This window comes from Coregonus lavaretus (genome assembly GCF_964263955.1).
Source record: "Coregonus lavaretus genome assembly, chromosome: 7".
In the NCBI taxonomy this organism is placed as follows: domain Eukaryota; kingdom Metazoa; phylum Chordata; class Actinopteri; order Salmoniformes; family Salmonidae; genus Coregonus; species Coregonus lavaretus.
The window spans coordinates 8,122,877-8,136,487 of record NC_139994.1 but is presented as its reverse complement, the minus strand read 5'-3'; the positions used below and the strand labels follow the sequence as shown (position 1 = coordinate 8,136,487).

General features: G+C 44.5%; 1 protein-coding gene across 1 annotated transcript in view; it reads left to right on the top strand.

Annotated features, from left to right (window-relative positions):
• LOC311131868 (raftlin-like) overlaps window positions 1-13,611 on the top strand; it is a gene marked incomplete at both ends in the record, with an annotated part of 36,728 nt that continues 23,117 nt past the window's right edge. The window contains one exon of the mRNA XM_084164991.1: window positions 1-148. Within this exon, the coding sequence (XP_084021117.1) occupies window positions 1-148 (148 nt within the window). The remainder of the gene's footprint in view (window positions 149-13,611) is intronic.

Below are 13,611 nucleotides of genomic sequence, written 5' to 3'. Positions count from 1 at the left end.
ATGGGCTGCAGGCTTCCTAAGCTGCGGAGGGCGGGGGAGGAGAGGAGTCCCGGGAAGATTTTCTCCACCCTCCGACGGCCGCAGGTGGAGACCAAGGTGGGCGTGTCCTACACCTACCACTTCCTGGACTTCCTGCTGGGGAAGGAAGGTATGGAATACGGACAGACACGCACGCACACACTCTTCTAGATCCAGTAGTCAATTCCAATTTCACCCTTAGTCATCAGAACAGATTAGACAGGAGTCCATTTGGAATCCATTTGGAATCCATCCAGATTTATATGAAGTGACTAGAAGTCTACTTTGGAATTCTGTTGCTCTTCAGGACCAGGGTTGACATTTATACTGTCACCATCCCAAGATTCAGCTGTAAAGTACAGACTAATCCATGCCCTCTCCCTGCCTCTGAAAACGAGAGGGCGATGAGAGAATACTGTAGTTTAAGTTTTGTGCAGTGTTTAGGGAATGGTTTGTGTCTGTGTCTTGTGTGAGAGTTTGTGTGTGTGTGCGCAGCAGTGTTATGGGAGTGTTTGATGAGAAGCCCCAGGAGGCTGCTGGGTTCTAAATATACTAATTCTGCTATTGTGACAGAAGGGATTGTGCAGAGAGAGTGAAAATAAAGAGTTTGGGGGAGAGAGAGAGAGTGTAATAGAGGGTTATGTTTCTGGATTGTTAAATCTCACTGTTTGTCCATTTTAAGATTCATCTTCCTTCACCTTGTATTTAGGAATGGATGCAGGAAGTTTAGTCAAAGTCAATTGTTGAATTTGCTACATACTCAGAACTTTCAGCAGCCAGCCCAGTACAGTGGTTGCATCCCAAATGGCACCCTATTCCCTTTAAAGTGCACTACTTAAAGGGCTCTGGTCAAAAGTAGTGCACTATAAAGGGATTAGGTTGCTATTTAGAACTACCACTAGCACAGGAAGTCATGACCAACCAGACAACAGCTCTGAATTCTGCCACCTCCGTTTCTGATAAGCTCATTATGAGATAGATGGGAGCCTACTTAGAGCAACACACATACATAGTGTACTGTAGACGCACATGTACACACACATACTCATGCGTCACACGCGCACACACACACATTCCCACACGCGCGCACACACACACACACACACACATGAACGCACACATACAAAACCTCATTTTAAAACACTCAAGCTCACGTGCATACATACATACAGTGAGGGAAAAAAGTATTTGATCCCCTGCTGATTTTGTGCGTTTGCCCACTGACAAAGACATGATCAGTCTATCATTTTAATGGTAGGTTTATTTGAACAGTGAGAGACAGAATAACAACAAAAAAATCCAGAAAAACGCATGTCAAAAATTTTATAAATAGGTATTTGACCCCCTCTCAATCAGAAAGATTTCTGGCTCCCAGGTGTCTTTTATACAGGTAACGAGCTGAGATTAGGAGCACACTCTTAAAGGGAGTGCTCCTAATCTCAGCTTGTTACCTGTATAAAAGACACCTGTCCACAGAAGCAATCAATCAATCAGATTCCAAACTCTCCACCATGGCCAAGACCAAAGAGCTCTCCAAGGATGTCAGGGACAAGATTGTAGACCTACACAAGGCTGGAATGGGCTACAAGACCATCGCCAAGCAGCTTGGTGAGAAGGTGACAACAGTTGGTGTGATTATTCGCAAATGGAAGAAACACAAAATAACTGTCAATCTTCCTCGGCCTGGGGCTCCATGCAAGATCTCACCTCGTGGAGTTGCAATGATCATGAGAACGGTGAGGAATCAGCCCAGAACTACACGGGAGGATCTTGTCAATGATCTCAAGGCAGCTGGGACCATAGTCACCAAGAAAACAATTGGTAACACACTACGCCGCGAAGGACTGAAATCCTGCAGCGCCCGCAAGGTCCCCCTGCTCAAGAAAGCACATATACAGGCCCGTCTGAAGTTTACCTATGAACATCTGAATGATTCAGAGGAGAACTGGGTGAAAGTGTTGTGGGTCAGATGAGACCAAAATTGAGCTCTTTGGCATCAACTCAACTCGCTGTGTTTGGAGGAGGAGGAATGCTGCCTATGACCCCAAGAACACCATCCCCACCATCAAACATGGAGTTGGAAACATTATGCTTTGGGGGTGTTTTTCTGCTAAGAGGACAGGACAACTTCACCCCATCAAAGGGACGATGGACGGGGCCATGTACCGTCAAATCTTGGGTGAGAACCTCCTTCCCTCAGCCAGGGCATTGAAAATGGGTCGTGGATGGGTATTCCAGCATGACAATGACCCAAAACACACGGCCAAGGCAACAAAGGAGTGGCTCAAGAAGAAGCACATTAAGGTCCTGGAGTGGCCTAGTCTCCAGACCTTAATCCCATAGAAAATCTGTGGAGAGAGCTGAAGGTTTGAGTTGCCAAACGTCAGCCTCGAAACCTTAATGACTTGGAGAAGATCTGCAAAGAGGAGTGGGACAAAATCCCTCCTGAGATGTGTGCAAACCTGGTGGCCAACTACAAGAAACGTCTGACCTCTGTGATTGCCAACAAGGGTTTTGCCACCAAGTACTAAGTCATGTTTTGCAGAGGGGTCAAATACTTATTTCCCTCATTAAAATGCAAATCAATTTATAACATTTTTGTCATGCGTTTTTCTGGATTTTTTGTTGTTGTTCTGTCTCTCACTGTTCGAATAAACCAACCATTAAAATTATAGACTGATCATGTCTTTGTCAGTGGGCAAACATACAAAATCAGCAGGGGATCAAATACTTTTTTCCCTCACTGTACATACATACATACATACATACACACAACAGTTTTCAGGCTAGGGAGTATTGTCATCTTGTCTCTAGACAGACAGGCATGTCATTTATATGGTAAATACATTGATGCCACCTGAGCTCCTTACGTCTGCATAGCAGTGCTCTGCTGTGGTGATAAAGACAGATACTCTCAATATGTGGCTGTTTTTGTTTGTGTATATATTTGTGTGTGTTTGTGTGTGTGTCATGGAGAGAGACCAAGAGAGCGAGTGAAGGATTCCTGAAGGATTATCTGATTTTGTGGAGATTCATTCCCAGCAATGGGATTTATTTGTGTGTACTCGTGTGCGTGTGGGAGTGAACACGTGTGTGTATATGTCAGAGAGACACAGTGTGTGTGTGTGTGTGTGTGCACGTCCATGCGTGTGTGTGTGCGTCCAGTGAGGAATCGGCCTGTCTCTCAGTCTGACATTGAAGAGAACCCACGGTCAAATTCACGGTTTAATTACATTTAGTTTCCATTAGAAATATTATTTCTCCCTCTGTGACTTCATGACTCCAACACAGTAATGAAAAATAAATAACCATGTCTGTGTGCTCATATCCATTCAGACTATCTATACCTAGATAATGTATGTTACATTTATTTATTCAGTCAGACACATTGGCTTGGCTGGGGATGTTATCCTCCAAGGCAACAGAGAGACCACTTGGACCATTTTGACCATAAATCAACCACTGGGTTTGTCCAAAATGGTGCCCTACTCCCTCTCTAGGAGTAACACTGGCAGAGCTGTTTGTTGTATTCCTTCAACTATCTGCTTTATTACATCATCGTCTCAAATTACACACTATTTCCCCTTTAGTGCCCTAATAAGTGCACTATATAGGGAAAAGGGTGCCATTTGGGATGTAGCCATTGACAGACCAGTGTGACCAGTGAGTGGACTCTGCAGACTACCAAAGAAAAGAGAGAACTCGTTGGCAGAAGAGAGGGTTGAAGAGGTTGATGAAGGAGGGAGCGAGATCGTGGGGGTGATAGAGGGAGAGATTTTAAAAAATGGGAGGTAGGTCGCTCTGATGGAAGGAGGGAGGGAAATAAAGGGAGGGAGAGGCCATTAAAGGAGAAAAAGAGTGGGAGCGAGAAGGTGAGAGAGGAGGAGAGAGAGGAGGAGAGTGAGAGTGGGAAAATGAGTCAGGTGTGATCACACTGTGACTAAAGCTTCTCTCCTCAACTGACACACTGGGGCTCTGAAGTCAGCAGATGAGTTTTAGACCATGTAGAGAAAGAAACACACTTCTTATTCTGACTGATGAAGAACATGAAGGCTTTAAAGCCCATCAATCAGGATAAGAGCTTCAGTTGGTGCGTGTGTCTGTCTGTCTGTCTGTATATCTGCTGTGTTCGCCCATGTGTGCGAGAGCGAGTAAGATACACTACATGACCAAAAGTATGTGGACACCTGCTCGTCAAACATCTCATTCCAAAATCATGGGCATTAATATGGATTTGCTCCCCCTTTTGCTGCTATAACAGCCTCCACTCTTCTGGGAAGGCTTTCCACTAGATGTTGGAACATTTCTGCGGGGACTTGATTCCATTCAGCCACGATCAGTAGTGAGGTCGGGCACTGATGTTGGGCGATTGGGCCTGGCTTGCAGTCGGCATTCCAATTCATCCAAAGGTGTTCGATGGGGTTGAGGACAGGGCTCTGTGCAGGCCAGTCAAGTTCTTCCACACCGATCTCGACAAACCATTTCTGTATGGACCTCTCTTTGTGCACGGGGGCATTGTCATGCTGATACAGTAAAGGGCCTTCCCCAAGCTGTTGCCACAAAGTTGGGAGCACAGAATCGTCTAGAATGTCATTGTACACTATAGCATTAAGATTTCCCTTCACTGGAACTAAGGGGCCTTGCCCGAACCATGAAAACAACCCCAGACCATTATTCCTCCTCCACCAAACTTTACAGTTGGCACTATGCATTCGGGCAGGTAGCGTTCTCCTGTCATTCGCCAAACCCAGATTTGTCCATCGGACTGCCAGATTGTGAAGCGTGCTTTATCACTCCAGAGAACGCGTTTCCACTGCTCCAGAGTCCAATGGCGGCAAGCTTTACACCACTCCAACTGACGCTTGGCATTGCGCATGGTGATCTTAGGCTTGTGTGTGGCTGCTCGACCATAGAAACCCATTTCATGAAGCTCCCGACGAACAGTTCTTGTGCTGACGTTGCTTCCAGAGGCAGTTTGGAACTCGGTAGTGAGTGTTGCAACCGAGGACAGACCATTTTTACGCGCTTCAGCACTAACCGGTCCCGTTCTGTGAGCTTGTGTGGCCCACCACTTTGTGGCTGAGCTGTTGTTGTGCCTAGACGTTTCTACTTAAGTGATAATGCCCGAGAAGCCGGTGTTTGGAGGAGATATTGGCACGGGTGTTGTTAGGGCCGAGACGGAGTCGTCGAAGGCCGGCAAACCGTGCCAATATATCTGACAATCACTGGTTTCACTTCAGACTGAAGCTGGAAATACTTCAAACTATCTGGACTTCGTTTCATTTGACCTGTTTTCTATTGATAGTTCTTTGTATATATCCATAAAAATTATGCTGATTCATGATTTCGACTGGCTGAGAAAAGCTGCCTGCCGGTCTGTCTCCTCCCAACTCCTGACATGTTCATTACTATGGGACAGCTGGGGATCGAATTTGAATATTTAAACAATGTTGCAAATGTCAGAGAGACAGACAGCAAGGTTTATACAAATCTCCACTGTTGAAAACTAAATCTTAGTCTAAAAGAAATGAGATAATGTCTAGATGCTTTTTATAGTGGAGAGCGTGGATTGCGCAGTCAGAGGGAATAGAGTAAATAGTTCCTGTACCCGTCATTGTTCCTGTACCCAAGAAAGCAAAGGTAACTGAACTAAACGACTATCGCCCCGTGGCACTCACCTCTGTCATCATGAAGTGCTTTGAGAGACTAGTTAAGGATCACCTCTACCTTACCTGACACCCTAGACCCACTTCAATTTGCTTACCGCCCCAATAGCTCCACAGACGATGCAATCGCCATCACTCTGCACACTAACCTATCCCATCTGGACAAGAGGAATACCTACAGTGAGGGAAAAAAGTATTTGATCCCCTGCTGATTTTGTACGTTTGCCCACTGACAAAGAAGTGATCAGTCTATAATTTTAATGGTAGGTTTATTTGAACAGTGAGAGACAGAATAACAACAACAAAATCCAGAAAAACGCATGTCAAAAATGTTATAAATGGATTTGCATTTTAATGAGGGAAATAAGTATTTGACCCCCTCTCAATCAGAAAGATTTCTGGCTCCCAGGTGTCTTTTATACAGGTAACGAGCTGAGATTAGGAGCACACTCTTAAAGGGAGTGCTCCTAATCTCAGCTTGTTACCTGTATAAAAGACACCTGTCCACAGAAGCAATCAATCAATCAATCAGATTCCAAACTCTCCACCATGGCCAAGACCAAAGAGCTCTCCAAGGATGTCAGGGACAAGATTGTAGACCTACACAAGGCTGGAATGGGCTACAAGACCATCACCAAGCAGCTTGGTGAGGAGGTGACAACAGTTGGTGCGATTATTTGCAAATGGAAGAAACACAAAAGAACTGTCAATCTCCCTCGGCCTGGGGCTCCATGCAAGATCATTGTTGCAATGATCATGAGAACGGTGAGGAATCAGCCCAGAACTACACGGGAGGATCTTGTCAATGATCTCAAGGAAGCTGGGACCATAGTCACCAAGAAAACAATTGGTAACACACTACGCCGTGAAGGACTGAAATCCTGCAGCGCCCGCAAGGTCCCCCTGCTTAAGAAATCAAAGGTCCCCCTGCCAATGAACATCTTAATGATTCAGAGGAGAACTGGGTGAAAGTGTTGTGGTCAGATGAGACCAAAATTGAGCTCTTTGGCATCAACTCAACTCGCCGTGTTTGGAGGAGGAGGAATGCTGCCTATGACCCCAAGAACACCATCCCCACCGTCAAACATGGAGGTGGAAACATTATGCTTTGGGGGTGTTTTTCTGCTAAGAGGACAGGACAACTTCACCCCATCAAAGGGACGATGGACGGGGCCATGTACCGTCAAATCTTGGGTGAGAACCTCCTTCCCTCAGCCAGGGCATTGAAAATGGGTCGTGGATGGGTATTCCAGCATGACAATGACCCAAAACACACGGCCAAGGCAACAAAGGAGTGGCTCAAGAAGAAGCACATTAAGGTCCTGGAGTGGCCTAGTCTCCAGACCTTAATCCCATAGAAAATCTGTGGAGAGAGCTGAAGGTTTGAGTTGCCAAACGTCAGCCTCGAAACCTTAATGACTTGGAGAAGATCTGCAAAGAGGAGTGGAACAAAATCCCTCCTGAGATGTGTGCAAACCTGGTGGCCAACTACAAGAAACATCTGACCTCTGTGATAGCCAACAAGGGTTTTGCCACCAAGTACTAAGTCATGTTTTGCAGAGGGGTCAAATACTTATTTCCCTCATTTAAAATGCAAATCAATTTATAACATTTTTGACATGTGTTTTTCTGGATTTTTTTGTTGTTATGCTGTCTCTCACTGTTCAAATAAACCTACCATTAAAATGATAGACTGATCATGTCTTTGTCAGTGGGCAAACGTACAAAATCAGCAGGGGATCAAATACTTTTTTCCCTCACTATATGTAAGAATGCTGTTAATTGACTATAGCTCAGCATTCAACACCGTAGTACCCTCCAAGCTCATCATTAAGCTCGAGGCCCTGGGTCTGAACCCCACCCTGTGCAACTGGGTCCTGGACTTCCTGACGGGCTGCCCCCAGGTGGTGAAGGTAGGAAACAACACCTCCACTTCGCCGATCCTCAACACTGGGGCCCCACAAGGGCACGTGCTCAGCCCACTCCTGTACTCCCTGTTCATCCATGACTGCGTGGCCAAGAACGCCTCCAACTCAATCATCAAGTTTGCAGACGACACAACAGTAGTAGGCTTGATTATCAACAATGATGAGACAGCCTACAGGGAGGAGGTGAGGGCTCTGGGAGTGTGGTGCCAGGAAAATAACCTCTCACTCAGCATCAACAAAACAAAGGAGATGATCGTGGACTTAAGGAAACAGCAGAGGGTGCACCCCCCTATCCACATCGATGGGACCGCAGTGGAGAAGGTGGAAAGCTTCAAGTTCCTTGGCATACACATCACTGACAAACTGAAATGGACCACCCACACAGACAGTGTGGTGAAGAAGGCGCAACAGAGCCTCTTCAACCTCAGGAGGCTAAAGAAATGTGGCTTGGCACCTAAAACCCTCACAAACTTTTACAGATGCACAATTGAGAGCATCCTGTCAGGCTGTATCACTGCCTGGTACGGCAAATGCATCGCCCGCAACCACAAGGCTCTCCAGAGGGTGGTGCGGTCTGCCCAATGCATTACGGGGGCAAACTACGAGCCCTCCAGGACACCTACAGCACCCGATGTCACAGGAAGGCCAAAAGGATCATCAAGAACATCAACCACCCGAGCCACTGCCTGTTCACCCCGCTATCATCCAGAAGGCGAGGTCAGTACAGGTGCATCAAGCTGGGACCGAGAGACTGAAAAACAGCTTCTATCTCAAGGCCATCAGACTGTTAAACAGTCATCACTAGCACATTAGAGGCTGCTGCCTATAGACATAGACTAGAAATCCCCTGCCACTTTAAGAAATGGAACACTAGCCACTTTAATAATGTTTACATATCTTGCATTACTCATCTCATATGTATATATTGTATTCTATACTATTCTACTGTATCTTTGTCCATGACGCTCTGACATCGCTCATCCATATACAGTGGGGAGAACAAGTATTTTATACACTGCCGATTTTGCAGGTTTTCCTACTTACAAAGCATGTAGAGGTCTGTAATTTTTATCATAGGTACACTTCAACTGTGAGAGACGGAATCTAAAACAAAAATCCAGAAAATCACATTGTATGATTTTTAAGTAATTAATTTGCATTTTATTGCATGACATAAGTATTTGATACATCAGAAAAGCAGAACTTAATATTTGGTACAGAAACCTTTGTTTGCAATTACAGAGATCATACGTTTCCTGTAGGTCTTGACCAGGTTTGCACACACTGCAGCAGGGATTTTGGCCCACTCCTCCATACAGACCTTCTCCAGATCCTTCAGGTTTCGGGGCTGTCGCTGGGCAATACGGACTTTCAGCTCCCTCCAAAGATTTTCTATTGGGTTCATGTCTGGAGACTGGCTAGGCCACTCCAGGACCTTGAGATGCTTCTTACGGAGCCACTCCTTAGTTGCCCTGGCTGTGTATATTCTTAATTCATTCTTTACTTAGATTTGTGTGTATTGGGTATATGTTGTGAAATTGTTAGATATTACTTGTTAGATATTACTGCACTGTCGGAGCTGGAAGCACAAGCATTTCGCTTGTTAAACACGTGTATGTGACTAACATTTTATTTGATTTAGCCGGTGGTAACTTGTGGAATAGACACCAGCTGGAATGCGGTTTTAACCAATCAGCATTCAGGTTTAGACCCACCCGTTGTTTAATTCACAATAACAGCACTTACAGTTGACCGGGGCAGCTCTATCAGGGCAGAAATTTTACAAACTGAAAGGTGGCATCCCATGACGGTGCCATGTTGAAAGTCACTGAGCTCTTCAGTAAGGCCATTCTACTGCTGAAATTTGTGATGTATTCAGCTACAGTGCTGTGAAAAAGTATTTGCCCCCTTTCTAATTTGATCTACTTTTTTACAGCAAAGAGATGGTGGAGGTGATCCTCTCAGTCTTAGGGGTTCTGAATGACGATGAGGAAATAGTCTTTATCTGGAGCAATCAAAGTCTCTCATTCTTCTTGGAGCGGACCCTGAGGAAGGTGAGGTCATTCTGGGGGTCAAACTTAATATTAGATAAGGTGAATCTGAGTGAACAAATGACACAATTACATACTTTTTTAATTTATTTCATAAACAAAGTTATGCCCCTGTGCGAAAAAGTAATTGCTCCCTTACACTCAATAACTGGTTGTGCCACCTTTAGCTGCAATGACTCCAACCAAACACTGTAATTGTTGATCAGTCTCTCACATCGCTGTGGAGGAATTTTGGCCCACTCTTCCATGCAGAGTGTTTGGCCCACTCTTCCATGCAGAATGTTCAGCTGATTAACAGCTGAACATTCATTCTCTCCTTCCTCCATCTGTCCCTCTGGTCAACAACTCCGGAGTCATGAGGAGAGGGTATCCAAGATCCCCACTGTCTGAACCTGGCATTGTAAACTTCCAGAGAGTGTTTTGCCTCAAGCTGTTCCCCCTGCAGGGGTGAATTAGCCTAGTATGTTGTGTATGTCTTATTGGTTAGTGTAACAGGAGTGTTAAGATAATGATGCCTAAATGACTGTTTAGTGACACAATCATATTGTATCCATCTCCAGATGTTATGACCGGAGGGAGAGAGGGAGGGAGAGAGAGATGGATGGAGGGAGGGAGGGAGGGAGGGAGGGAGGGAGGGAGGGGTGGGTGGGTTGAATCCCTCTGTAGATTCAGGTTTTAGTATCTGAGGTATTAAGTTGTGGTTTAGAAAATAAGCTCATCAGATTGTCTATGGCAAAGTGTGTGTGGGTGCATGAGTGTGTGTGTGTGCGTACATGCTTGTGTGTGTTTTTGCGCACGTGTGTTTGCACGTGTGTATGTGTGTATGCATGTTTGTGCGTTGACACTGGTATGTGTGTGGGAGTGTGAACAGGCCAGATGATGATCTGGGGAACAGATTGAGAATGAGATGGCTAACACATCTCTGTGTGGCTCAGTTAATTTATTCAGCCCATCTTCTCTCCAGGCCCATATGCAAATGAGATGGAATGGGAGAGGATGACAAGCATACAGACAGGCGACAAACACACACCTTAATACACACACACACACACTGTATATACACACACACACTGTATATACACACACACACTGTATATACACACACACTGTATATATACACACACACACTGTATATATACACACACACACTGTATATATACACACACACACTGTATATATACACACACACACTGTATATATACACACACACTGTATATATATACACACACACACTGTATATATATATACACACACACACACTGTATATATACACACACACATACATACATATATACTGTATGTATATATACACACACACACACATACATATATACTGTATGTATATATACACACACAGATACATATATACTGTATGTATATATACACACACACAGATACATATATACTGTATGTATATATACACACACATACATATATACAGTATGTATATATACACACACACACACACATACATATATACTGTATGTATATATACACACACACATACATATATACTGTATGTATATACACACACACACATACATATATACTGTATGTATATATACACACACACACATACATATATACTGTATGTATATATACACACACATACATATATACTGTATGTATATATACACACACACATACATATAAACTGTATGTATACATACACACACACACATACATATATACTGTATGTAAACAGTGGGGAGAACAAGTATTTGATACACTGCCGATTTTGCAGGTTTTCCTACTTACAAAGCATGTAGAGGTCTGTAATTTTTTATCATAGGTACACTTCAACTGTGAGAGACAGAATCTAAAACAAAAATCCAGAAAATCACATTGTATGATTTTTAAGTAATTAATTTGCATTTTATTGCATGACATAAGTATTTGATACATCAGAAAAGCAGAACTTAATATTTGGTACAGAAACCTTTGTTTGCAATTACAGAGATCATACGTTTCCTGTAGGTCTTGACCAGGTTTGCACACACTGCAGCAGGGATTTTGGCACACTCCTCCATACAGACCTTCTCCAGATCCTTCAGGTTTCGGGGCTGTCGCTGGGCAATACGGACTTTCAGCTCCCTACAAAGATTTTCTATTGGGTTCAGGTCTGGAGACTGGCTAGGCCACTCCAGGACCTTGAGATGCTTCTTACGGAGCCACTCCTTAGTTGCCCTGGCTGTGTATTTCGGGTCGTTGTCATGCTGGAAGACCCAGCCACGACCCATCTTCAATGTTCTTACTGAGGGAAGGAAGTTGTTGGCCAAGATCTCGCGATACATGGCCCCATCCATCCTCCCCTCAATACGGTGCAGTCGTCCTGTCCCCTTTGCAGAAAAGCATCCCCAAAGAATGATGTTTCCACCTCCATACTTCACGGTTGGGATGGTGTTCTTGGGGTTGTACTCATCCTTCTTCTTCCTTCAAACATGGCGAGTGGAGTTTAGACCAAAAAGCTCTATTTTTGTCTCATCAGACCACATGACCTTCTCCCATTCCTCCTCTGGATCATCCAGATGGTCATTGGCAAACTTCAGACGGACCTGGACATGCGCTGGCTTGAGCAGGGGGACCTTGCGTGCGCTGCAGGATTTTAATCCATGATGGCGTAGTGTGTTACTAATGGTTTTCTTTGAGACTGTGGTCCCAACCCTCTTCAGGTCATTGACCAGGTCCTGCCGTGTAGTTCTGGGCTGATCCCTCACCTTCCTCATGATCATTGATGCCCCACGAGGTGAGATCTTGCATGGAGCCCCAGACCGAGGGTGATTGACCGTCATCTTGAACTTTTTCCATTTTCTAATAATTGCGCCAACAGTTGTTGCCTTCTCACCAAGCTGCTTGCCTATTGTCCTGTAGCCCATCCCAGCCTTGTGCAGGTCTACATTTTATCCCTGATGTCCTTACACAGCTCTCTGGTCTTGGCCATTGTGGAGAGGTTGGAGTCTGTTTGATTGAGTGTGTGGACAGGTGTCTTTTATACAGGTAACGAGTTCAAACAGGTGCAGTTAATACAGGTAATGAGTGGAGAACAAGAGGGCTTCTTAAAGAAAAACTAACAGGTCTGTGAGAGCCGGAATTCTTACTGGTTGGTTGGTGATCAAATACTTATGTCATGCAATAAAATGCAAATTAATTACTTAAAAATCATACAATGTGATTTTCTGGATTTTTGTTTTAGATTCCGTCTCTCACAGTTGAAGTGTACCTATGATAAAAATGACAGACCTCTACATGCTTTGTAAGTAGGAAAACCTGCAAAATCGACAGTGTATCAAATACTTGTTCTCCCCACTGTATGTATATATATATATATACACACACACACACACACATCATGGGATATTACTATTTGAAACACAAACACAGCATATTTCCCTTGGGGGTAACCATGATGATTAGAGCCTATATGATAAGCTCTCCTCCAGTCCCATTGAAGCGAATGGCTCCTCTCTCCATTGTGTTCTGTAGTGGGGGAAACCATGAGCTGATCCTGCTAGCTGTAAGCACTAATACTGCACGCTCATACAGACATCATCACAGCTAAGCCCTGCTATCCCAATGCCAAAGGAGAGAAAGAGAGCTCGCACACACACACACACACACACACACACACACACAAACACACACACACACACACACAAACACACACACACACACACACAGGAAAACACAAGAGCACACTGCACTGTGGGAGAGCTATTGTACACAGCCCCTGGAAGAGCGAAGCAGAAGTGCTTTACTCCTGTTTGTGTGCACTGTGTGTGTGTATGTGCGCGTGTCCTAACCAAAACCCCTAGAGTCGATTGACGCGGCCACGCTAATTAACATAATAAAAAAATCCACAACAAAATCGGTCTGTTTAAGCTAGAAATAACTGCGTCTCAATCCACTGCATCCGCCGATGTCGCCCTTCGGCATCTGCGGTGGAAAGTG